General features: G+C 37.4%; 2 protein-coding genes and 1 long non-coding RNA gene across 15 annotated transcripts in view; 2 read left to right on the top strand and 1 right to left on the bottom strand.

Moving 5' to 3' along the window:
* MIGA1 (mitoguardin 1) overlaps window positions 1–25,342 on the top strand; it is a 36,551-nt gene extending 11,209 nt beyond the window's left edge. Inside the window, exons 8-16 of the mRNA XM_021404223.1 lie at window positions 13,276–13,376; window positions 17,740–17,858; window positions 18,019–18,091; window positions 18,435–18,521; window positions 18,644–18,742; window positions 19,031–19,165; window positions 20,370–20,423; window positions 21,690–21,806; window positions 22,145–25,342. Of these exons, the coding sequence (XP_021259898.1) occupies window positions 13,276–13,376; window positions 17,740–17,858; window positions 18,019–18,091; window positions 18,435–18,521; window positions 18,644–18,742; window positions 19,031–19,165; window positions 20,370–20,423; window positions 21,690–21,806; window positions 22,145–22,363 (1,004 nt within the window). The 3' untranslated portion in view covers window positions 22,364–25,342. The remainder of the gene's footprint in view (window positions 1–13,275; window positions 13,377–17,739; window positions 17,859–18,018; window positions 18,092–18,434; window positions 18,522–18,643; window positions 18,743–19,030; window positions 19,166–20,369; window positions 20,424–21,689; window positions 21,807–22,144) is intronic.
* LOC110402294 lies at window positions 1,968–17,676 on the bottom strand. Its single transcript, XR_002441035.1, has 3 exons — window positions 15,919–17,676; window positions 11,852–11,960; window positions 1,968–5,417 (listed from the first exon to the last, which is right to left on the bottom strand). It is a non-coding gene; the product is annotated as an uncharacterized LOC110402294 (long non-coding RNA).
* NEXN (nexilin F-actin binding protein) overlaps window positions 24,443–26,882 on the top strand; it is a 27,309-nt gene continuing 24,869 nt past the window's right edge. For 8 of the 13 annotated variants that reach the window (XM_021404221.1, XM_021404216.1, XM_021404215.1 and 5 more), the window contains exons 1-2: window positions 24,443–24,567; window positions 25,580–25,952. The gene's annotated coding sequence lies outside the window, so the exon portion shown is untranslated. Of the gene's footprint in view, window positions 24,568–25,579; window positions 25,953–26,356; window positions 26,648–26,882 lie in introns of those variants that run through there. The other 5 variants (XM_021404211.1, XM_021404219.1, XM_021404209.1 and 2 more) reach the window with 2 other exon arrangements.

Below are 26,882 nucleotides of genomic sequence, written 5' to 3'. Positions count from 1 at the left end.
AGTATCACGCTTTATTTGGTTGCACACAAGAAATATTTCTGTTTCTAATTCTCAGATAGGCACCAGTTAGGAGGTAGGCAGTTTTTAACAATTTACTTAATTGTGCTGCCTAGTAGTACATACCATAAAATAATTGCCGAGTGGTTTAACTTTCTGTCACATGTTGAACATTTTGTTTGCCTTCTGTTCCCTGATGATAAATTTATATTAAATGATTTCTTCATTTCTTGGAGAAATACAAATATTTTTTTCTAGAGGCTGAAGCAGAATTGGGATGTGGGTATTTGAAACTGAAACAAAAGAAAACAGCTTTTTCTTGAAGCATGGAGAAACATTCATCCCAAGAAATCTTTTATAAATGAAAGTAGTATTGCTAAGTTTGATCAAGAGCCCAGAAAAGTTGTTTCAATCCTATTTTTTTTAAAGTGCAGATTCTGAATTTAATTTAGCATTCATAGTTTGTGGAAGTTCAGTAACTGCTGAAGCTTGCTGCGTGTTGCTGTGATGTCTCCTGTATTGCAATTTAGTGCTGCAACTAACTCGTCTTTTTGGATGCATGAAATGACAGATATTTGAATTGCAGAGGACGTTCTTCAACTATCAGTAGTATTTCAGACCTTGCTCTAAAGGCATAGTTGGCCAGTAGTAGTAACACTTCCTCTCCAAATTGCATTTGGCAATCTTCTTTGCCCAAAAGTCCGTAACGGCAGGATGCTGAGATTGTGAGATTGGGAATTAAATGTTCAATTTAAAACTGTAAACAAAAATATTTCTGCAAGCATTACATGTATCAAAGGATCGTAATGGTTGGTTTTCTCAGTAATATTCTGTCAATTTTAGCAATATCGTGCTGAAAAGTTAGAACAGTTTTGCATGGGCCTGCACAGAAGTTGTCAGTATTGAAAAGGTTAGTGTTTGATAATCTGTATCTTTGCGTTGATATTTGATAGCCTGGAGTGTTTCTTTTAAGAGGAAGCTCAGATGCCTTTTCATTGCATAGTATAACAGATTAGCTGCAATCTTCTCAGCGGTGGCTCAGGATAATCTTTTTTTCTGTACCAGAGCCAGCATTGGAGGTCACTTATTGTTTGTTAGCTTGGGGGTGGTGTGGCTAGAAACTCCTGAAAACGCTTCAAATAGGATCGGACAGTGTCTGTTAGCACGTGCCCCCCAGCAGTGCTCTCTAGGTCAGACCATGCAGGTGTTTGTATGCCTTGTTGCTTTTCTGCAAGTGGGATCTCTGAAACCTGCCTTCTTTCTGTCCGCACCAAAACTCCAGTTTAAATCCTCATCACTCTCACTTCATGAATCTTACTGTGTTCTCATGCCTTACCTTGTTCATTTAAAATTTGCTTCTCTCAAACGGACTTAACCATTGTTTATAAAAATTATCTTTGTTCTTTTTTTTTTTTTGTGTGACCATTTCTGCTATTAAGGAGTCCCTTCAAGAGCTCCTCTTCAAGTGAAATGCAAATTTCCCCGTCCTTCTTTCTCTAAAAGCTATTGATAACTGAGCCACGATCCCACTACCTGATTTAAATTCCTGAACTTTGTTCTGCTGGCTGATCCCGTGCTTCTCTTCACAGTCCTCCAAATACAAAACCTGTGTACAATTGTTTCTACTCTACTTCTACAGCGCAAGAGCAGCTGCAATCATTTCTTTCCCAGTGTCTCCCCCTTAACGCGAGCTTCCTGTCTCCTTTTGGTTATTCAGGCAGTGCTTCATCGCTCCTAACCTTTCATCTTCATTCAGAACTTATGAAATTACGAATCGGCTTGTAATTAATGAAGAGCATAATGTAATCGAAGTAATCCTCAAAACAAATATTAGATTGGCTGTCTAAAATACTCTTACAAACACTGAAACAAAATATTTTTAATATTTAGTTAGGTGTTATTTGCTGTTTCCTTTCATTTTGCAAGGAGAGCAAACCATGCAAGTAAGTGATGACTGACTGTTACTCAAATTGTCAAGGGTTAGTCTAGATATTGCTCCATAGACAGACATGAGATGATGATATAAACAGAAGGGTACTGGAAATTGAAAGCTGGTTTGTGGCAGGGCTAAGTTCTTTATCTGCCCAGCACTGCAGTTTGAGTTAAAACCCAACACCTGCTGAAATGATTAAATAAATGTATAAATATTCCTTGATGGGAACACATAGCATGGAACGTTATGTGGCATTGCTTTTAAAGTAAGTACTTGCTGCTGAACAGTAAGGAGAGTGTTCAAATTCAAAGCAGAGTGTCAAAACAGATGAACAGGTCAGATTATAGGTACATGTAATCTAATATTTAGTTTCTAATAGTGGTTGTTATTAGTTTTGAAAGGGGTTTAAGAATAGTCTGCATATAAAAGAGCCTTCCTTTAGCAGAACTCTTGGCTTCCAGACTATGGCTAGAGGCTGCTGTAGCCAAGTTTACCTCTGACCATCTGTTTTCAGATCAGACCTCTGAACATCCCTTTGAATCATTTTATGCTTTCAGCTTTCACAATGTCATGTAGCTGTGTCTTAACCACACCTTTATCATTTTTAAAATAATGAGAGAAAAAAAAAAATCCACCTAGTAAGGACAGGGCAGCTGCTATGAAATGTAATAAATCTTTCTTCCTGGTATTTATAGTTAAATCTCTCGATATGCTCTTTTCCATCTTCTCTTTTCAACCTTCTTGTGCGTACACAAAATCTTCCTGACTGTTATTTATTGCTTCTCATTTCAGTTGAGCTGTAGTTCCTCACATCTCTCCTTGTGTGAAAGCCATTGTATAATTGTGTTTGTACTGGATAGCTTTCTGTATAGCTTTCCAAGCTTCAATGTATACTCTTTCTGAATATGTTGGCCAAAATTTACTATATAGGGCTCACACGATACAGTCAAAATAAGGACTTACAGTGACATACTTTTCATCTCCTGATAACTTCTGGCATTCTGGTTGTGTTTTCTACTAGATGACCCAAGAACAATCACTTTCCTGCACATCTTTTTTATGAGCTGTTTCTATTGTTGGGTTCCTGTAGCTCAAGTTGTTCTTGTGTGTTCATTTGCTGTTAATAAATGGCTAATCAAGTGGTGAAACAAATTAGACACTTAATAAGCTTCTTCTGTATCTCATTTTGTTCAAACTTAAATTCAACTATCTTAAACAGCTTGCTTCGGTAGTCAACTCTGGTCCCTTGTTATCCTTTCACTTTTTTGATTTTTTTTTTTTTAATTCTGTGAATTTATTTTAATGAAAATGTTGCCATGTATCTCAGCCATCATTTCTGTGGGAATCGTTCAATAGCTTCTCACCTTTTTTAAAAATTATTTTATTTTTAATTTGCTGTTGATCGTTGAGAGGCCTTTCCCTCTTATAAGAACTTAACTGCTGTAGTAGTTTTGGTAGGTGAGTTTTTGAAAGCTTTTCTAGTACAAACTATTAATTAAGTCACTTTTCCACAAGCTAATTGATTATTTCAGGAAAACTACACTTCCTTTGTAAAGGTGTGGAGCGTGATTCTTCTGTCCTCTGGACACACTGGCAATGCCCAATATATCAGAATTCTATATTATATTCTTTATCAGTTGTTTGTTACAGGATTCATACCTGCTGTCTGTAGTTAAATAACAATGGAGCCCTTACTAATAGTTTACATTAAGCTGCCTTTCATTTATGTTACCAGCTGTTGTGAAAAGCTGTGAACAACAATCAGTAGTTCATCAATTTCATACTTAATCTTTTTTTGAAAACTCATTGTCTGCAATGCCCTTATTTGTTGTCTGTTCCTCTTACATTTTATTTGTTGGCCGTTCTCCTGCTTACTTTTAATCTGTAGGTTCTCTGGTTTTATTTTAATGCTTGTTTCTGTTTTTCACCTTTTCACACATATCTACCTCCTCTTTGCGAAAGGGAAAGCGATCCTTTTCCCCACACATCAGGACTGGATTTCATAAATCTTGCTTTCATTTTGAATACTTTTCAAGAGTGGTACATACGGAGTAAGTGGAAACAGTCTTCCAAAGGCAGGAAGTCACATTGTTGGTTGTTTTTATTATTATTTTTATTCCTTTTTTTATACCGCTTTTCTTCTGATATATTCTTAACAAGTTAAGAAGTTACGAATTCTTTTTCTTACTAAAGAGGATGTATATACACTTACAGTCTGTGTGTTTATGTACATTCTGAATATAAATGTTCCAGAGGCAGGAAAAATCATACCAGAGAAATGGCAAGCTGTGGGGGTGGGAGAAGTGTTTATTTTTCTGGCTGGAGTATTGCAGTGTGAGGTTATATAAACTGATGATCAAGAACATGTTTTGGCCCATAGGCCTAATTCCTGCTTCAGAACTTCAACTAAAAGTAATTTATTGTTGCATTAAACTCTATTTTCAGACAAGCCTCTCTTAAACATTCTTGGGGAAAACGAAAGGAGAGCCGGAATGGGGCAAGAGAGATACAGACAGAGTGATAGTTCAGTGTTTAAGAAGACTTCAGATATGTTAGCTTGGTAGCTTAATCTTAAAAATGCGTAATATCAAGATCAAATATTGACAGAATCATACAAAATCAGCAAATTTAGTTCTCAGTGCTATAGCTCTTTTATCAATTCAATAGGTAATTGATACTAAAATAAATCAACTTTTATCTGCAATTTATGTTCAAGGGGTTGGAATGAAAACGTTGTGTGCACGCATGCAAGAGCGAACTATTTTTCTTAACCCGTGTGCCTGCTGTGTTTGAGTCTCACTGCCAGTTAAGTCAGAGACTCTGACCCATGGGCCCAGTGTAAATGGCTGAAGTGTATCCACACAGCACAGTCATCAACAGCAGCTGCTTACTATGTTGGTTATTTGGCACTATTGTACATTGTTGCTACAGCATTGCACTTCTATTTACTGTTGGTATAGCTTGTGCCTTTATTTAATCATTTACTTTGTGGCTGGAAGGCATAAGCAGCTTGTGTAAGCATTCAGTTTCTGAAAGGTATTTTTATATCTTAGAATTTTCTTAAACTTTTGTGTCAGCTTTCCTTCTTTTCAAAGTTGAACCTGTATGTGTGGGTATACCTATTTTTCTGGAAAGCTGTAGCAAAAGGTGCTGTGAACAACAACAGAGGAAGTAAAGTTCATTAGTTTTCTATCAGTTTTCTCTTATGCATACTCTTATGCATATACTTATGCACTCAGCTACAAAAAGTTATAGAACTAACTGTGGTTTTGAGATTGAAATAGCAAAGAGGAAATAAATCAATCGTACTTGACGGTATGTCTGGTCTGTACACAATGTCCCCCCTTACCTGATAATCCTGTCTGTAGCAAAGTGCTGTGGAGTATCTGATTCAAGAGTATCTGATGCAAGAGCACATGCTGATCACACGAGGCTTTGTTCTCTCTACTGCTATTTAAAGCTGTCCTTGTTCTACATGCAGAAATGCCTGCAAATGTTTAAAGGCAAACATGTAAGTATTTCCAGATCGCAATGAACAGATGTAGTTTAGGTTTTATTTTTGATTAACGATGGATAACTAATATATTGGCTAGGTTGCAGCTCGGACTACATATGCTGGAGTAGCTACCTAAGCAGTGTCAAGTGTCATAGATTAGGGTGCACTGATGGTTAAATATAATTCAAGTATTAATGTGTTGTTACTAATGCATTTAACAATCTCAGTATTATTCAGAGGAAGAACTTTTCATACAGTATTAACTTTAAAGGGTTCTTGTCTAATTCTTTCCAGGGCAAGAGGAATGCAAACAGGCCCTAGCCTGTAGGATGCTTAAGATATTATTTAAATCTTAGTGTTTGAAGTTACGCATGTATCTTGCTAATTTAGGTTCCTAAAGTGAATGCTGTGTGAAGCTGGGTTTGCAGAAGCCAGTCACATTGCAGAATGGATTCACTAGAGTAACACTATAATATTCTTCTGCCCTGAAGTAGCCTGCTTTTTGAATACAGAATCTGACTATTAGTCCAAATAAAAAAACATGTATTTACCTCTTTTTATTGACGCTTACTTCACTGACTGTCAGCAATAGTTGGTTCTGTTTTCCTAACTTAATACCTATTGCTGGGATAAAAACATACCTACCTATCTTTCTTATCACTGCCTTCAGACCTGCAAGCTGGATCACGTGCATGTTAACGTGATCATGTTTCAGGAGTAAAGTGTCCTGCACTTTTAAAATATATTTTTATTACCAACTGCTAGACAGTACGCTTTTCTTTCAATGTAAGAACAAATGAATACGTGGGTTCCTTTTGTCAGTCTGTCTCTCTTACTTTGAAATGCAAATATCCCTGAAGTGTAATACTCTGGCTAAAGAAAAATCTTTCCAGCAATCTTGTGTTTAAAATGTCACTTCAAAGAGAACATGCTGGATGATCCCAAACCCTTACACTGTCCATATGCTAGTATATGAAATGATATTTATAAACTCTTCAAGGAACTTCATAAAGCAGAAAGTTTCAAAGTTTCAGCCAAGGAAAGAAGCGAGAGGTACTACTAGCAATGAACTTGTGCAAATATCTTACTTGTAGTGATCTTTCTTTTTTAGAATTTTATTAGATTTACCCAGGTATGTTAGGACAGAGGCCAGAGGGACAAGTTCATTTACATTTGAGGCTGCTTTCAAGTCTGATGAGAAGGCTTTTCTACCTAACCTGCTTATGGGCACCTCTGATGTAGGAAACAAATTAAAGGAACTAATTCTAGATGTATAAACCTCAAAATTAACCTTGCATTTCCTTCTCCTTTAATATGGTACTGCATTTTGAATCTGCTTTGCATCACAGTGAGTGAATGTGCTATCACACTGTATGTGACTGAACAGACCATTCTATTGTCAGTAAAAAGTGCATGTGCAAAAATAGTGGCAGGTTGTGCTTGTTTTTAAGATGTGAAGAGCTAAGAAAAGGCAGTGACGTTCAAATCTGATGACTAAGGCATCTGGCAATCTTCACAGTGCTGTGCTATAAATCCCCAGTGGACAGCCCACGTTTTAAAATAAGCATCGTGTGAATTCAGACTAGACTTTGCTATGGCCAGAATAGATGTTATGCTTTCTGAACTACAGGAGGGTGGAGTGCTCCTGCGAAGGTGATGTGGTGACAACTTTGTCTTGCATTTTCAAAGTCTACGTTTTTAAAGAAATGATAAGACAGTTTTATGGAGGGAGACAACAGTGAGATGTAGTTTATACAGAATATAAATCTCAAATTTGTTTCAGACTCATAGATTCAATCAGGCAGAGAATCAGAGCAGTAAGCCAGTAGTAAAACATGTATTTTGTATTTACTAAACTGATTTCTGAGCTGCCAGCATATGTGATGCATTAGTTCAGGTTATCAAGTACACATTAGAGTCTGCTATATTTTCTTAAAGTCCAGATTTCAACAATTTAGCACCAAGTGTGTTTATCTTGCCTCTTCTTTGAGACTTGAAGAGCTTCTAATGCTGAAGGCTTTCTATTTTGAGATCTTGGTTTTAAAAGAAAGCATGCCACAATGATTCAGGAGGTGTTCACAGGTCACATTCTTTACAACAAGAAATTTGATTAATTTCTGACCTTTCAAAAAAAAAATAAAATAACTATCAGAAAATATTCCAATTCAGTTACCAAATTTGTGGAAGGCTTGTTTAACAAATCTAAATTTTGAAAGAATAATTTCATTTACCAGCAATTCAGAATATCAGACCCACGTTAATGTAGTGGTGTCTAATAGACAGGGAATAAACCTTAATAACATTCTTGTCGTAGTTATACTTGATGTTCACTTAGACTGAAATGATTACTTACGGACAGGCATTTTGTGCTGTGTTTTCCTTTGCAAGATGAGAGCATTCAAGGTGCTTGATTTTACTGTTTTAGAATGTACAAGCGGCAGCCAATTTGCTCTGTTTTATACATCAGTAAGCATGTGATGGTCAGCAGATAATAGAACTTTATGGGCAAAGTCAGTTTCACAAAGGTCTGAAAATAACCAAATTATTTCAAACATTCTGGAAATTGCTTTTCTTTCTTTCTGAAGTATGTGGAAAATCTCTTAAAGATTACAAGGTTATTTTAGGCAAGTTGCATCTTTTTCCAGACAGTTGTCTGCTTGAAAACTACTGAGGCATTTGTTAAGGTGGGTACAATCAGAAAACTAGTTAGCTTGACCAAAGATTCCCTTTAAAAGTCTGTGCAGATCTGTCAGTACCAGGAGGAAGTTGAAATTGTGAATGCTCAGTACTCAGTGCTGTCCTGTGGCCAAGTTGTTCCCTTCTATTGAACCACTGCTCTGGTGGCTGAGCTCCTTGTCGGGCACTGGCAGGCAGAAGTTGTATGTTCACCACAGGGCCTGCTGGAAGCGAGGGCACAAACCAGCAGTCAGACTGGGCAGCCATCAACACTGCAGTGTGATATTTTTTTTTCTTTTAAATGGATCTCTAATTAGCTCTTGCTTAGCATGCTTGGGTCTGCATCAGAGCAGTCCTGACAAAAAAAACATTGAGAAATGTTTTGCTGATGCATGCTGGCATACTGGTAGAGTACAAGAGTTGGTTAGATGTTTTCAGAAAACCCTGATCTAATTAATGGAGTTCTAGAATCATTAAGGTTGGAAGAGACCACTAAGGACATCTAGTCCAACCATCAACCCAGCCCCGCCATGCCCGCTCACTCTGTCCCTCACTGCCGTATCTCCACATCTCTTGAACACCTCCAGGGACGGTGACTGCTCCTGGGCATATGTTTTAGGCAATAGCAGCTTAGTTTATATACAGTAAAGTGAGATGCCCCCAGCTATAAGCATCTTCTTGAATGCAGATATTTGTGTTACTGGTGAATGTAAATGAGTAACCTAATGATAGATGTTAAGTTAAGAGTGGTCTGCGGTCACCCTACTCTGTCCTTGGCCGAACTTTAACTGCTGCTATATGACAGTCATCAGAAAGTGCCATCTGAAGGTAGAGATTACTTCATGTCATGTTTTTAAAATGACAAGAAAATCCACTGCTTTCTAGGTGCATCCTGGAAGACTTCATGTAGTACATTAGTAACTGCTTGGTAGGACTGATGACTTTTTAAAGAATATTCAGTCAACACTGTCAGTATTATGACTATTTATAAATGTAAATAAAGCTGCTTCTGGATGCTTCAACAACAGTGCTGACAAAACACTGCTGCGTGTGACCCAGCTAGAAGACAGCGACACATTCCTTTGAAATTGAGTTATGTGTAATTCATGCTGCTGTTCTCTCTCAACTTGATTATTGTAATTCCTTTGTTTAGGCATGAGGCCACGCACCCAAGGGATCTGACTAGTGCAAAACACAGTAGCTGTCTGTGGTAGCCTGGCGGAACAGGGGGAACATGTTACTTTTGGCGTAGCCTGACTTTTCATAGGTGAATTTCTCTGCGAAATTTTCTCCTTTCCAGAGTCTATCCTGAGAGCTGGCTGTAATTATTTTGTAGAGGGGGTTTTCCTTCCCCATCCTGCTTTCCCCACCCATCACGTTCTGCTGAAGCGAGTGGCTGGGGACAGTAGGAAGCCATGGCTTTACCGGTGGTATTCACAACTAGATTCCTTAACTCTCAGGGAATTCTTTGTCAGCAGATAAGTGCTTTCCTTTTTTAGCTGCTGCATACAAGTGCAAAGCTCACTTGAAAACTTGCACTGTTTTTAATAGATAACAATAGGTAATAGAGAAGATAACATACATACATTTTCCAGAATTTAAGACGTTATTTGTAGGTGAACTCTTCACAAAAGAATGCTAAAAAGTTGATTTCTGTGCAATTCCATCTCTAAGCTCAAATGCTGTTTTGAGAGTTGAGGTGTTTAATTTTTTGGTCTGTCATAGCTTGGGAACCTACCAGAGACCAAACAAAGAAATATCCCAGAATAGTACCCTATAGGTATGAGGTGATTGCTTTTTTGTGTGAGTTTTTTTATTCTTGTTCATTTGTTTTGTGATGGTGGCTTTTTGGTTTGAGGATTTTTATATCTTTTTTTTTACATTACTTTTTATCATTATCATTATCTTTGTTTGCATAATCTTATAAAGCTGGAGTTAATTTCACATGTTTTAGCCATACTCCATATTCTTAGCTTTTTGGAATCCCCTTAATCTAACTTTAGAGGCAGTTAGGTATTTTAAAGCACTACAGCTTAGAGTCTTTATGGCAGTTACTGTTGTTGGTATCACATCTGAAATTCCACTTCATCCTCTTTACAAATATAAATGAACCCTAAATAACTCCCTGGTTTCTCAAATAAGTAAAGTATATTTGAAGCTCACACAGTCACTAGTATTCCTTTCTTTAAGGTATTAGTCTACATAAGAACTTGGGATGACTGTACCAGCAGATGCAGCCACGAGTGGGTGGGTTCCTCCTGCAGCTGTTCATTCCAGGATTCTCATTGTGCTGCTGTCTATTTTTTCATGTTCTTGTGTCTAAGAATGTTCTCCTGGTACTTGCATGGTATGTACTCCCGTACTCCAGCTGCAACTGAATTTTCACCCTATTGTTTTCACAATAGTGTGTTTTCTGCACAGTGTGGGTTTTGATAGGCACCTGCAAGGCTAAGGGTTAGAGTACTGGGGCTGTTGTTGCCAGCAGTAGCTGACCAGGACTGTTTGGTTTTTTGGTTTTTTTTTTTTTTTTTTTTTTTGTTAAACTTATGTTTATACGGGCATACCACTTGTCAAAGTATTATTTCATTTGCAACCCTTTAAGAATAAATATTTTGTCATAGCGTGCAAATTTTGTGCCATTTTGTAACAGAAGGATTTTTTGTACATGTGTGGGAGGGAAAATTATCCATATTCAGCAAATATTTAAAAAGATTTTGGCTAGGTGAAAGTTTTTGACCCATATTAGGAAGATTGGAATTATGACTCCTTCAGCAAATATAAATGATTTATATTCTGATTTTAAACAACAACAAAAAAAAACCAAACAGCTACCACAGTCAGCTATACAGCCTTAGTTAAGAAGTTAATTAACAATGTTCACTAGAGTAAAAATTTTAGAATAATTCTTGTTATTTTTTCTTTTTACTCATCCCATTTCCCCATTACTGCATCCTTATGGTTAGGGTAACGAATCAGCTGGGAGTTAAATATGTATTTGGTCATCTTCTGTGACTGACAAAAAACACATTTGATCGGGAATCTAATCCCTCACTGGCATAGTAGGGTATTTTCTTCCATTCTTCTAACATGATGTGCATTACATTTCTGGCCATTGTACTGTGTAAAGTTGGTATGAAACTACCAACTTAAATGTAGCTGGGACTTAGGTCTTCCCTATGAGGGCGGCAGAGACTTCATGGGATTGAGACTGGGTTGACACGTGAGACTGCTTGACAGCTGCTCTTCGTGTACATGAGAGCCTGGGTCCTTATCTTAACATCTTGATTAAAGCCATTGGTAACATCGTAAATAGTATAACACATGCATTACTCTCATATGAGTTTGTAATATATTTTGCTACTTATGAATAGAGCTGTTTACTTCTCATGAAGTAAGTGTTGCACGTTGCTTATAGACTGGAAATACCAGAAAAAAAACAGTATTTCTTTGGATTACACTTGAACCAGGTGCTAGAGTGTTTTTCTAATTATGAGATGTATAAACTCTTGTTTTAATTGCAAATTTATTGTGGAGAACGTCTTGGCCAAAATGAGAGGCTCAGTGGAAAAATCCATGGCCAGGCTAATACACCCCTGTGCAGCCCTGTGTTTAACGGTATTATTGCAATTTCAGCAACTGCTAATGTGAAAAAGGTATTAGAAAAGCATTTAATGTTATCAGAGGGGAATATTAATGCAAGTTATGGGTAGAAATGAGGAGGAAGCATCATTTTACCAATCTGCTCTTACCAGACAGCAGGCAAATGCCTTATGGACCACAGTTTGGTTTTCTATTCCAGCTCTTCAGATTCCAGCATACAGTTGACTCTCAACCAATTCGGATGCTGCCATACTTTTCCTGTTTTAAGAGATTAGAAGAGAGACTAATCTGTTAAGAAGGATTTAAAAATCAAAGATATTCAAATGAAAGTTAGTGAAGTTGTGATTACAAGTTGGAGTCTGCCTAACTCAGTGCAGTGCAGCAGTGTGTAGTAAAGTCTTCACCCAGACTTGTAACAATTTTTCCCCTTGGTGAATAGTCTCAAAGACAGATACTTATTGTTATGTACACTTTTTGACCTGTCATTCCAAGTCCATAGCAAATAAAACCATAACAACCACTGAAATAATAGTTAAGATATGTGGATTGTAGCACTTCAATTGATGAGTAAACCATTCCACTAAGTTGGCATGACGCCACTTGCTATGTAATAGCATTTTTTATAAAGTATTGCCATAGCAACAGATCTGGATGACATTGGGTAGCTGGTTGCCGCTGACTGCTGGAAATAAAACAGACTTTTAGCAACACATGTGTAATGTCTGAAGGTAAAGTAACCCAAAATAAATGCCTGTGCTCTACTGAGAATGCAGCATGGGGCACATCAAGCCAAAGTCTGACTTACTGGCTCATGAATTTAATCCTTCTGTGAAAGTGTTTCTATATAGAAAACAAAGCCATGTGTGCTAGCAATATGTGCTGCAGTTGACATCTGGGAATAAAATAAAGGAAAACTGACAGAGACTGTATTGCAGGTGATTTTAAGCATAAAACATCAGTTATTTTCAAAGCAACAAGAGTTCTAGTGCTATAGGAAGTGCTGCTGGATGTGTTGTTGCAGTGGAAAAGAGGAAGAAGGGGATACAGTGAAGATTAAAAACTTCTCTGCCTCTGCTGGAAAACCTTCAAGTAGAAAATAGCATGAGAACTAGACAATGAAACAAAATTCAAGTGAAGCTGAAGCCTGTTTTTTTATTAATAGCTTTAAAAAAAAAAATACTTCCTGATACTAAAACACTGAGCCTTTGTTACATAATGCAGCCAAGTTAAAACCTCAACAGAGAATTTAGATCAATATAGCAAAGTAGTATATTTAGGAAGAAAGATCTTCGGAGGTTTATCAAAGAAAAAAGCAAAACCCCTGGGAAACTTTTTTCTGTGCCTATTTACGCAGATGATGTTCTTAAGTCCACTTTAAAGACAGAAAAAATACACTCATGCGTGTATATTAGCAGGTCAGAGAAGTGTATGTTCTCATAGTAATACAATGTTGTGCCTTCCAAAAGAAGTACTACATGAAAGTGTACATAAAATATGCTTAAAAGACTTGAAGCTGTTAAGCTCTCAGAAAATTTCGTTTACCTTTTTTCTTCTTTTTTAATTTGTTTTAAAGATAAAAATACAGACATTACTGTAAAGGACAACACAGATGATTTTTGCCTTCGAGATACATTAAGCATTGCATCGACTGACTCCTTTGTTTCTACAGCTGAGGTAAGACTCTTGAAGATTGCTTCTTGAAAGATTAATGGATCTATTTGAACAGTGAAAATAATATTTTTTTCAAATTATTTTAAGAAAAGCATGTTGTCTTATGGAGAAAGAAAAATAAACAAACAAGCCTTGTCTTACTTACTTGTAACCAGCTTCCTAGTAGCTGGGGTAATGAAATTGGAACCAGTTTGCTTATTATCTATTTCTTGGTGGCTTTTTTGAGGGAGGAAGGGGGGTTGGAAGAAGGAGGAAGGAACATGGTTACTTGGCAGTATGTTTTCGTAAGTCCTTCAAAAAAAGTAGTTGCTTTTAAAAGCATCTCAGATTTTTGTGATTGGAGAGGTGTAACCAGTTGGAGGCTATAGTAAATCCTCTTTCCATGAATTACATTTTTCCATTTTCTTCTTCTATTTTCTTAGATAATATAAATATGTATGAAGCAGTCTTTGCCTTTTTTGGAGTCTTTTCTTTCTTTTTATAAGAAATTATTAGTAATTGATAGCTATTATTTTAGTATGTTGTATACTTCATCCGATTTCCTCTCATCTTCTCAGATAAGACTGCAAAGGATACATAAAGAAATAATCTTTGGATAAGAGGATATTGCCTGTTAGCTCTAATCTGCTACAGGTCCCTTGGAGTATTTGAAAGAATTTAATATACAGTGTTGAGTGAGGAACATCTCACTTTATAGTCTCTCATGAGCTGAAGTGATTTTGAATAGCACTCTTCTCCAAATTACAGGGAAAGCAATTGGTCTCTAGGTATATTCTGTGCTAGATATTACTATCATATATGCACTACAAATAAGCTACTAAACTCATTTGTTAAAAGAGAGAAAATTGCATATGTGTGCTTTGCAATTATTTTTGCAGGTATGTGAAGATCAGAACAATCCAGTGTACTCATTTATGTTGCTTTACTTAAAAAAAATAAAATAAATAAAAATAAAAATAAATAGGATGCATCACTTTCAGGGAATGATCATCCAGTAGATGAATTGTGTCAGTATTTGCTAAAGAAATGTTTGAGTTAGAATGTGCAGCAGCCTTAGACCTTTCTCTTGTCTTCGCTTATCCTAAAAATAGTCTCCATGTTTTGATACCTCCAAGCCTCTTCCGTCAACTCTTAGTTATCAGAAGGAAGTTATGATGATGTTCTCTGCCTTTTCATCTGTTCTAGCCTTTCCTAATAGAACATGCTCTCTGATGTCCTCTGTCCAATTTTCCTGAGGAATTTTAATAGATTTTCAGCTGCTAGGAGGAATCCTGAAGATTAACAAAACCAGAAACAGATTGAAGTTTGATGCTGTTCAAATTGGAACACCACCAAACTTCTGGATTAAATACGGGCCTCTAAGCTTGAGCTACAGAGCTGGTTAGCTCTGTAGTAGTAGCGTACTGAGGCATCGTTGCATAGTAAAAGTCAGTGCTAGCTATCTTCTCCTAGGAATATGTTGCCCTGATGTAAAAGTTAAAGGGGTAATTACTACTTCTCAGTCTATTTCAGCTAGTGGTAGAGAACAGTGATCACTTAGAAGTAACTTGATTAGAATTGATATACTGGATTTTTTATTCTAGACACGATGGTGTTATGTAGATTCTTCTTGCTTATCAACTCCTCACGTATTGTTCTTGCAGATGCAAAGAAGTTTCAGGTTAAGGGGCTGAGTTTCTTTCAGCTTTCAATTTTTTTTTTTTGCAAATAGGCATTTGTTCTTTCATCCTATATTCCCTGATTGCAGTTACAATTTTAGTAACCATCCCAAACTGCCTTTGCCGATAGAAATGTTTATCTGAAATTCATAGACAGCAATAAATGCATGTACATTTTTGCCCTACTGGAATCATCAGTAATTTCACCTTCTGGGAAATTACATAGTAGTAGAGTTTTTTCTGGTCACATCATGCCACAGGTTGTATTGGCAGTTACTCATTTTCCTTCTGCATTGCATCCTGTCCGCAGTAGCAATACTAAGTATTTGCTGTGGCTCTAGTTTTAGAGACTGGAAGCTATTTCCCTGTTTCTGTGCTGATACAAGTCAAATATAGTTCACTGCCCTCAGGAGGAATACAAGCAAAGACATGGAGAATCCTAAAACAAAACACAGGTAGATATTTTGTTGCAAATTGATATGTATACTGCTTAGGAAGTAGCAGGTTATTGTGCTGCATCATATTAGGACAAAACGCAGGAGGATAGTTCTCAGTAAAAGAAATGTACAAAACTGGGACAGTTGGCAAGGATTAAAGCACATCCCCTTTTGATGAACACTACAGTAGCAGTAGGGTATGCTAAAATTTCATCTTGGCTATGACTGAGACTCGAGAGGATTCTGAGGATCTCGTACTTGATCACTTCTCATAGAAAACTGTGCCAGTCCTGACACCTGCAATATACAGGTGCTCAAATCCTCATAAAGATGCCATCCCCAAACCCATCCAGACTTCTGTTCCTAAACACATATAGGCCTCTCAGAAGCACTGCAGAAGGGATGGTAAGCATAACTATTTGCCTGAAGTTATTGATACTGTTCACTTACTGTGATAAATAACGGTGTTTTCTTCCTCATTTGAGACCGTCTGCCATCAGCTTGCATTTATGAGAGCAAGGATCCTTTTCATATTCTTGTGCTCTCACCTACTGCGTGATCAAAATAGCTGCCTCCTTTGGCAAGTGTACAACAGTGAGTGTGCCAGAAAAAGGTCTCCACCCTCTCTTTCCTGGCTTCTTTTCCATTTTTCTTCTTTTCCTGTCTCCCTGACAGTGAATTTCATTGCTGCCTCTCCATTGTTGGTACACTTGTGTTTATGCTGTCTTACTTTCATATGTTGATTACAACTGAATTTGTAGTTCTATTAGGAGATAAACTTTGCTTTGTTTGTGGAAATGTTAGCTCAACGCAGAGCTTAGGAAATTTTTAAGACTTGTGAGAAAATCCTTAGCTGTGCTTTCCCTGTCCGCAAAGGGACATTTTATGAAAGTTGTCTTCTTCACTTCAAATCTGTTAAAAACAAAGTTGTGCAGGAAGCAACAGGCTCTGATAACAGGGAAAGAATACCAGTTTCCGTATGTCTAAACCTGTTTATAAATGGCACAGAAACCTTCAAATTGTCTAAGACGGAATTTTAGATCCAGAAGATGCTCCAAAAGTGCTCTGTCACTGAAAGGTAGCATTGCCTTTTTCCTGGTTTCCCAACAGCAGTTTTATTCCTTTCCTAAAATAGAGAATACCGGAGGGAATGGCATTAGCAAATACAGTAATGTATATTCCTATAGCATTTATTAATGACTTTTCTTTCCTTTTTCATTACAAAAATTCAAGATGTGCCTTCCTGTTTTCTGACTGACTTCAGAATTGTGACTATTATTGCTAATCTGATCTTCTCAGGACTCATCATTCTCATCCTGGTCATTCTTCACATGTTCATTTAGTCCATCCAATTTCATATGGATTATTGCTTTATCTCAAAACATGTCTTGCAGTCTAGCATGCTCTCCATAGCACACTGTGAAGAACTATGTATTTTAACAACTTCATAAAAGATATGGAGAAAGGGAGGGAAGAATTCATGCCCAAAGTCACTCCTACCACTACCTGTAATACTGTGTCTTTAAAGAGCCTTTATCTGAAGTGCCTTGAACCACTGCCTACTGATTTGAGCAGACTGGAAAGATTTCATGCTATTCAATGAAACTCAGTATCCAGTGGAATTTGTAGCTAGCCATTTTTTGATGTCCTGTAAATAGGAGTTGTCTATATTATTTACATCTTTCTACTCCTTAGTCTGTCTTTGGGTTTTCTTGCTCTAAAAAATGTCTATGAGTTCATGTTAATCTGTATAATAAGCACAGAATGAAAACACCCAATAATGAAAACCTTTCTGGGAGCCTGTAGTACAACACCTGCAGTTTGCGCTTCATGCAGTACACTTTGTGACTAGCATATGTGTTGACCAGGGAAACAAAAACAACGGTGGGAGGAAGTTTTTACTTCCACCTTCCTGAAGATATTCATGATGTAATTTTCCTGCATTTTCAGTGTCTTTACAACTTTCTTTGTTTTCTTTGAGCCACATTGAGATTCATTAGATTTAACTAGTGAAAATCAAAACAGATGCAGTTTTTATTAATTAAACTTTTGAAAGTTGAAACCTAAAGCAATAGATCTCAAATTTTAAAAGGCATGAAATTACAGCCCTACTAATAGTACGGTGCCCCGCTTTTGTTTACTAGTTCAGTGTAGCCCCCTCTTTTTTTTTTTTTTTTTTTTAAGCTAGTACAGAAAAGGATACAAGTTTCTTAAAAGATCAGAAAAAACTTTGGCAAGTTCTTTAATGAATGTTACTTATTCTTTTCCCAGCTTACAGAGCACAGAGAAGTTCGTAATACCTATGGCCTAGATTCCCTTTGCCATTGTCCACTGTACGAAGAAGCAATGCACTTAGCAGAAGAAGGCAAAATTTATTCACGAGTGTTAAGGTATTAATGTATTGATTTGTCTACGTAATAATTTGCAAGAAAATGAAAAAATAAAGTTAAATATTCTATGCAGATTACAGGATTCTCATACTAGGTATCTTTTAGTTGAATTTTCTTGAGCTTCTTTATTTGATGTCTTTGAATTTATTTTTTTTCATAGGACTGAAATGTTTGAATGTCTTGGAGACAGCGACTTCCTTGCTAAGCTTCATTGTATTCGGCAAGCTTTTCAGGTAAGTAGAAAGCAAAGGGATCTGTCTTCTTGAGCCGAAGACATGTGACATTGAAATGCCACTATCAATGCTGTACTTGTGCAAATGTTTTAATAATATATCCCATAATTAACCATATTCTTAATTATTCCTATAATTTCTAAATTTCTGTAATTCTAAAATGAGGCATCCCAATCTTGTGATTAACAAAATTTGGAATCTTTGCACCAAAGATCTCTTGGGAACTTGCCTACTATGTTAGTGGTTAAAATAAAGAAAACTATTTAATTTGATCAAAAAAATTAAAAGTCACTTGCTATACTCTGTGAGTGAATATGTCTATATTTTCTAAAACCTTTTCTAGATAATTCTTTCAGAAACAGCAAACAGAATATTTCTTGCTGAAAGTGGAAGAAAAATTTTATCTGCCCTAATTGTGAGAGCACGAAAGGTAAAAGCCTTTTTTAACTGATGTTTCACTGCTAAAGTAACTTCTCCCATAATTCACTTATAATGTAAATAAACCATCTCCTGTGTTAGGTTTGCTTGACATTCATTGCTTTTACTTTGCAGAATCCAAAGAAATTTGAAGATGTCTTTGATGAAATGATATATTTCTTGGAACAAACAGATCACTGGGATAAGACTGAAATGGAACTTGCTGCTAGAGGAGTGAGTGTGACTCTCTGAAGTGTTTTTACCCTCAATTATGCCAACTGTAGCAGCCAAAAATAATTGTTTATAGTTCAGAATTGTGGGAAACTCAACTCTGTCATGCCTAATATTCCTGACTTAAAGAAATGGCATCCACCACTATATGTTAGTACCAGAAAGCATTTCAATTTTTTTCTGCTACTCTTTACATCTGCGTGTTAAAATGGAGTTAGAATGTGATGCATGTTGAATTCCACTGCTGAATGAGAAACTAAGTTACTTAGACCATGTTCTGATTTAATATAGGTGAAAAACTTGAATTTTTATGATGTTGTTCTGGACTTCATACTGATGGATTCATTTGAAGATTTGGAAAATCCACCAATATCTATACAGAATGTAGTAAACAACCGCTGGCTAAATTCCTCTTTTAAAGAAACGGTAAGTATTTGTTATTTTCATAATCATGATGATGTTGTAGTACATTACAATAAGTAGATGCTATGATGAATATAACATTGGTGTGAGCATTCTGATATAAAATTCTGGATATGCTGAAATCATTCTTCTGGTGATCAATGCTTTATATCATTCGAGCAGAATGCAAGAATGAGAATAAATTCATCAACTCCATAATGAAAACCATGTATATCATCCTGATAAAAGCATTTAATTTTGAAATAAAGACTCTACACCCTCCTTCAGTGTAAAGTCTAATTCAGCTTCCTCTACAATATACATATACTGAATATACACCTGAAGTATCTTCAGCAAAAATATTGTATTATCGCTTCTTTTTTTAATCATAACTTAAAAGCTACCACTCTGCCAAAAACATATAGGATGACTGAATACTCTGCAGAGAATGCTTTAGCCTATCCTGCAAAAATAAGTTTGCTCTGAGGAAGTAAAATTTTACAGGGGAATTTTCTGTTAGCCCCATCTTAGATATTAGATCCAGATTTTGGTACATATAACAGAGAGCTAACAGTAAGACACAAACAGTTCCAGGTACAAGTAAATGAATACAGTACCATTTTCTTTTTTTCTTTTTTCTTTCTTTTTTTTGAGAATAGTAAATTATCTTCAAGTACTAGTGGAGAATCAGATGAGGATAGAATTCTGTTAGAAGCTATGAGGGGTGGGAAAAGATGAATTCTGATATGTGTATATTGTATTATACAGACCCATATTTGGACAAAACTACTTGGCTGAATCTGAAGCTATTGCAGGAATGTTTTTGCTACAAGTAAAAAGGACATTACAATGTGTTCACATGCTGTTTAGTATCTAAAATAGTTACTGATGTCTGAGCACACTCTCTGGTATATAACAGACTGGTCCTCAGATAAATTGAGTAGATGTTGCTAACTGTTCAACTGTAAAAACCAGTCAAGAGTGTCAAATCACATTTGAATTAATCTAAGGAAAGTGTAACAAAGATTCCAAAACAACAAATAGGAACATTATATAAAACCAGTTGTTTATGTCAGCTGATATTTTTTAGTTGAAAACTTTGTGTTATCACAAGATTGAAACTAGAAAACTGTATAGAAATTATAACATTCTGCACATCAATACTTTTTAGATGAAAATTTTTATAATTGCTAATGGTTTCGGCTTTTTTTTTTTTTTTGTCATTTAGGCTGTGGCTTCAAGCTGTTGGTCAGTACTGAAGCAGAAAAGACAGCAAATGAAGGTAAGTTGCTTTGCAAGTTATATATACCAAAGTTACTCTAAAGAATATAAAGTTCTGCCTTGTAGCTTCGGACAAATTAATTAGAGGTCAACCCTTAATCCTGTAGACATATTAGTTTAAACAAGTCTACCACTTGAAGAAGTTTAGCTCCTGGGGCCCTACTACAAATTTTTTAGCAAAAAGTCTTCCCTGAAAAATTCTCAAGCCAATTTAGGTCAAAAACGTAGTGTGACAGCAGGACCGCCAATTTCTGGGTCCACACATGTACTTCAATTTTTGTAGACCAGGGTTGCTGATTAGGGACATTCTCAACCCCATGTCTCTGCACCATCTCCACAGCTAACTATAACTCCGTCCCGTTTCTTTACCTACATATAGCTGCACTGCCCTCAAGGACTGCAGGAGCTCAGCTGCAGCCTCCCTCAGTGCCCTTTGGCATCCTGGCTTTCATGGAAGAAACTCTGCAGACTGTGAAGCAGTACTCCTCTGTGCCAGCAGCTCCACTTTGTTTGCTTCTAGGGGCTTTTATAAGACCTGGAAGGCAAATGCCCCCATCTCTAATACCCAGTTCATAAGCAGAGTTGAGCTTTGCTGCTGGACATCCATAGCCATGGGAAGTGATTTTGCATACCACAGCTGAGGAAGCCCTACTCTAGTGATTCAAAACTGTGTGCCTGGACAAAAAGGACCTAAAAAAAAAAAAAAATCAGGAAACAATTAAACTGTTGTATTTGAGTGTCTTCAGGGGAAGAGCCTATTATTAGCAAAGCTTTTAACGTTATGGAGAATGGGATAACTGGAACCAGTATTTAGATCTGTACTTTATTCCTAACTTCCAATAGCAGAAGTTAATTTTTAGAATGGTATTTAAAGAAGATATTTTAATTTCCTGACAGCTTCAAATGCAGTTTTCTTACTTTTTACAAGATTCAGCTGTATGCAGTACAGGATCTCAAACAGGAGTAACTGAATAAACGTATCCGATCTGTCATGTGGGAGATCACAGTAGGTTGGTCATGAACTTTTTGGCCTTATGCCTAATAATACAAAATACCAGTGAAGTTTAAAACAAACAAACAAACCAACACCGCCACTTCTCTAAAACAAGAGTTGCTTGGTAGAGTTACCTATAATGTAAAGGCGTTCAGGTTGCCACAACTCTGCAGTAGCTGGTTTTTTGGGCCTTTTTAATGACACGATTTTATATAATAGGGTTTTATATTAAATGCACTGTGTAACTTTTGTCTCCAACTTTTACATCCCCAGGTACCTGATGGATTTTTTGCTCATTTCTATGCTGTATGTGAACATATCAGCCCTGTTTTGGCATGGGGTTTTTTGGGTCCTAGAAATTCTCTTTATGACTTATGCTGCTTCTTCAAGGTTTGCACCTTTTTCTTAACTACCGCTTATCTTAACTTAAATAAAAACCCTACAGAGAAAGGAAATGAAGATCTTGCTTATAGGCACGCGTTTGCATTTTCCTAAAATTAAAGCTAACGGTAATAAATCGTGAAAATATTTACTTTAGTACTGACAAAGGTTTTTAGGCCTAGAACTGTTCTGCGAAGTGTATTTTAGTGCACTTATATCTCTGCACTGAAAGAATACGTAAATGGATGGTTTTGTGAAATGTGTACAAGAAATAGGTAACATTGCATGCTTTTTCTTTTTTCCTTCTTGTAAGTAAATACAAGTTTTTTCCTTTTTTTGCCCACTAGGATCAAGTGCTTTTCTTCCTCAAAGACATCTTTGACTTCGAAAAGGTGCGATACTCAACTATGGAGAGTTTGGCTGAAGACCTTATGCAATTATTAATCCGACGCACTGAACTTTTAATGGCCTATCTTGGAGCAGATTCACTGAGACATGCCAGTGCTTGTGTAAGTGGTCATGGGCAAGTCATGACCAGTGGGCTCTTAGAAGCAAAGGTACAGTAAGCTTAAAATCCATGAGATATGGAGTGCACTTTGACATACTCCTTCCCACCTTTCTAACCCCAAAGCTTTCATTGCTGTTAATGAGCAAACATCTGAAAATGTACCATGTTGCTAAGTAAGGAAAAGGACTCAGGGAGGACACCCATCTACGAAAAGAACTGGTGAGCATATTATTGTATATATCTAAATTAAATTCACAGCTCAGCTGACATCATATTTATATTTAATGTATCCCAAAGCTTTTTTTTCTGTAATATTTTGGTAAAGTTTATTTATGAAATACTGTACTTTTGCCACAGATAATTTAAGTGGAACTGATGGAGTTGTTTCATGTAAAGGCTTATAGTGCAAAATGTTCACTATGGAGTCTCAAAGTCATTATGTGTCTAGACCAAGGAGGTATCTCAGTGGGGGTATATGCAGTCTCTGATTCATGTGACACGTGCAATAAAGTAATCACAGTCACAAAACTGAACATGTTGCCACTGCCCTGAAGTTACGTTCGTGTGGGTGTAAGCAGTCATTTTGTACTACAGTATAACAAGAGTGATGCAGGCACCATTTGGGCAGTAATGACTTCCAGTATGCATTTTTTGCTTTATTTTTTGTGCGATATCTAATAATCATGAAGGTGTTTGCGTGAGACCAGTTATTTATATCCAAACAACTATGCTAGTTTCACCATTTTTTTTTCTTTGTTAAAGCTGTAAAGACGTTAAATGGTGGAGATGGATATAATTCTTAGTTCTTATGTAATATTTCAAAATATATTTTTAAATCATGAGAATTTTTTAATCATGAAACAGAATCAAGGGCAGTTTTTTATAATTAAAAGCATTTACGTCTTCCTGCCTTCCTTGTAGGAGGTCGATTATCTATTTAGGATGAAATTTGGTGATTTTGACCATAAATGTGCACATGCAGGAGTGTGGTGGCTCAGAATATGGAAAACTTAACTGTAGATAGGAGGCAACCCAGTAATGAGGCATGAGAAAATGTGCAGCAACATTTTGACTGTGCTAGAGCTAATAATGATCTGGAGTCTTGAATTCCTATAAACTGAAACAATGTTTCCTGGTTAGCTTTTAAACTACATTGATGTGTTCTTGGCCACACAAAGCCAGCCTACAAGAATCCAGCCTGTGTTAAGTAATTAATAAGACTAATTACACACTAATTCTAAACATTCAGATATTCAGGAGCATGTTGTTGTAATGTAGCATACTGAAACAAACTTGGATTAGAAACATTTCAACTGCTGTTGCACACATAGCCCAAACTGATGGTACTTGAAGATGAGGACCAGTGTCAGTCCATAGGTTTTACTGACGCCAACATTTTGTTGTGTTCATTTGATAAAGACTATGAAAAAGTGTCATTTGACTTGTGTGAAATGCCAACTGATTATAGTTTATTAAAAAAAAAAAAAGTATAATTCTATGTGTAATAAAACAGAAGTTCCAAATGCTGCTGTTGCCCTGTTTCCACCATTCAAGTTGCTGAACTTGGCACTCTGCTGTACTTTTTTTCTCAGTGGATAATGTCTGCAATACCAGAATGTGAAGTTTTTGTCACCCTTCTCATTTAGCTTAGGCATACTTATCTCCTCTCATCATAGTGCTCAAAAATACCTGTATGTTGGCAGCTTTCTGCAGTCTGTGAATGAAATTATATTGAACTATAAGGTGTCAAACTGGACTCAGAATCAGTAGGGGGTAAATGGCATATTCCACAGCAAATATACCACCTGGGCACTTCGTGTGTCACAGGAAGCTGTGGTGTGTCTCGTCCAATAAAATGTTGAGAAAATGATACCTTAGCATTCATCGCAGAAAAGCAGAAATGCACATTTTTACAGAAGTAAATACCTATCTAAGTGACCAACTTTTGTATTTATAAAATGCTCCTGAAGAGAAGTACAACCCAAATGTTATTCAGCAGTGTTGATATGAGGTTCTTTCCAAAGGATTTAGATCTGTGGTCTTCTGTCAGAAATGAAAGAATTTTTTTTAAACGGTGTGTTATCCCAAAACATTTAGAAAATGGTTAATTACCTGATATTTTTGGTTCAAACCAATGTATCCCTTCAGGTCAGGAATGCTTCCATGACATCACAGAGCCCTCAGAAGTCCATAGAATCGGGTCAGAAATGAGGCTGATATTTCCTATCCAGAATAAGAATTACAGCGTCTGCTTGCAGAGAGGTATCAACAACAGATATTTCTTTCAGATTTTGGCTTCTCTTTATGTGAACTTTCTGAATAAAAGAAATCAAGGAAGAAAGAAATAGGGGAGGAAAGAGAGAAGAAGGGAGGGAGGGGGAAAAAGAGAGGAACAGAGAAATGTGTGAGAGCAGATATCTTCGGAACCTTTTAGACCTTTTCCCCAAAAGTATTTGCATATTCTGCCCTTCCTAACTCCGAAAGCAGAGCTATGAATTTAAGCGGGAGGGAGCTGCCTTCTTGCTGAGGTTTATACAGCTGAGCTCAAAGGGACATAAGGAATATCTGTTGATAATTGCCATGTAGCTGAAGAATACCAAGTCTGCCACCTTTGAAAACTCAAGTGCCAGAGCTGCGCCAAAGCAGTGATGAGATGATGTGGCTTTATTGAATTCATAATTGAAGTAAGAATTTAGTTCATAACCTCTTTTTAAATAGTTTTGAATGCTACTTTCTGTGCTCATAAGGGCAAGCTAAATTTAAAAGCCATCCACTTCTGTCATAACTACAGCTCGGAAATGTTGAATGTGTAAGGATCATATAAGAATCAAGAATTTATATCATTTGCAGTTTGGTTGTAATAATCATCTCACTTTTAATGCGTTCTTAATGGTTATTATACTTCACTTTTGTAGTCCTTTGGTTTCTATCAAACTAAATGTGTCAAATCAAGTGCTTGAGTAAGCATATCTGTGAACTTCCTATTGCCGAAATGAACTGCAGTTGTGTTACTAAATAAAATAATACTGTGACATTACTTGTTTGGATAACTGTCTAAAACTTGAGTTTGCACAATTCTTGACATCTAATGTAAAAATATTTAATATGGAAGCAGTTTTAATACCTGTTAGCCATCTTGACATTTAAATTTGCTTCTTAGAATCCAGCAAAAATATTACAGTATTAAATACATGAGAAAAAGGAATGGAGTGGGATCAGCTGTCCAGTTTAAATTGATTTTGTAGACCTGTTTCATTCTGCTTCTATTAACTAGTCCACGGCAGTGATAAATTTTCAACACACTGGCCAGCGATGCGCCGAAAGCTGAAGAGTGGAGTTTCCAGCCCTGGAAGTCAAACAAGTGACTCAATTGGACACCTTAATCAAGGAAGACAACCCTGCCCGAGGGTTGTGGCTGCAGACACAGTACGTTTCAAAGGTGTGACAAAGGCAGCGGCTGATCTGCTGCTGAGATCTCTGCCTAATCAGTATGGTTTAATTGCATTCTTCTATTTCTGTTAAGTTATCTCTTTTCTTGGTTTTAGGAGCTGTGGGTTTTTTTTTTCTTCTTTTTTTCCTGGGTTTATGTCCAAACAGTACCACTCCAGTGAGCTCTGGCTGTGAACTAAGGCTTCCCTGGGAGGCAGGTAATGAAACACAGAAGTTAAGGAAGGTGTACGATCCTCACTGCTGCAGAACAGCAGTGCGTACATGGTTTGATATGAGCAAATTTGAGTGTATGTATGTCGGCTGAAAGCTGTTGACTGAATGCCTGCCCCTAGCTGAATGCGTGTGCCCTGACTTGGGCAGTACTACTATTCTGAGCATAGCACTGGGGGAAAGTTCTGCGCTGTCCTTCGAAATACATTTTGTGTTTTAGTGTTGATATCTGTTGCTCAGATTGGCAAAGGCTGAGGGCGTGTGGTTATCATCCCCGTGTCTGTGGTTCTGGCTGCCCCTTGGCTCCAGTCTGGCAGACAAAATACAAGGGAGTGAGGAAGGAGAAAGTTCTCCTGCACTGAGGCCCGTGCAATTGGAAAGGTAGGAAACAAGGGGGGAAAGGAATGCATTCAGATGTAATAAAACCACGCTTCTGCTTGTGCTTAGTGAAGTTTCCAGAGCAAGGCGCTGCTTTAGGCTGAACGCGCCCTGGGTTCTGGCACGGGCCGGATTCCTCTCCGCTCCGTCAGCTAACTGTCACAGCACTATTATTAGGCGATTGCTCCGCGTGTGCCATAAAGCGGCCGAGGAGCTGACGGCGGCAGGTTATAAAGCCGCCCCGCTCGCGGAGCATGAAGCAGCCGCTGCCAGCAGCGCTCTGCAGCCGGGAGCCGCGCCGGGGGTGAGTGCGCCGTGCGGGGCGCGGGGCTCCCTGCGGCGGGGACCTGGGACGGGGCGCGAACCTCGGCCGGGCCCGGGGCTCTCCCGCGGCCGGGAATGCGCAGCCCCCCTCCCCGGTTATTTATAGCTCCGTGGTGCTTACAGCCCAAAATAAGCCCGTTGGCCGGGGCGGCTGCGAGGGGGGTGGGGTGTGAGCTGGCGGGGCGGCCGGGCCGAGCCCCCCGCCGCGCCGAGGG

Source organism: Numida meleagris, chromosome 7, assembly GCF_002078875.1.
Source record: "Numida meleagris isolate 19003 breed g44 Domestic line chromosome 7, NumMel1.0, whole genome shotgun sequence".
NCBI classification, from domain to species: Eukaryota; Metazoa; Chordata; class Aves; order Galliformes; family Numididae; genus Numida; species Numida meleagris.
Note: the sequence above shows the minus strand (reverse complement) of the source record. Positions and strands in the feature narration are given on the sequence as shown.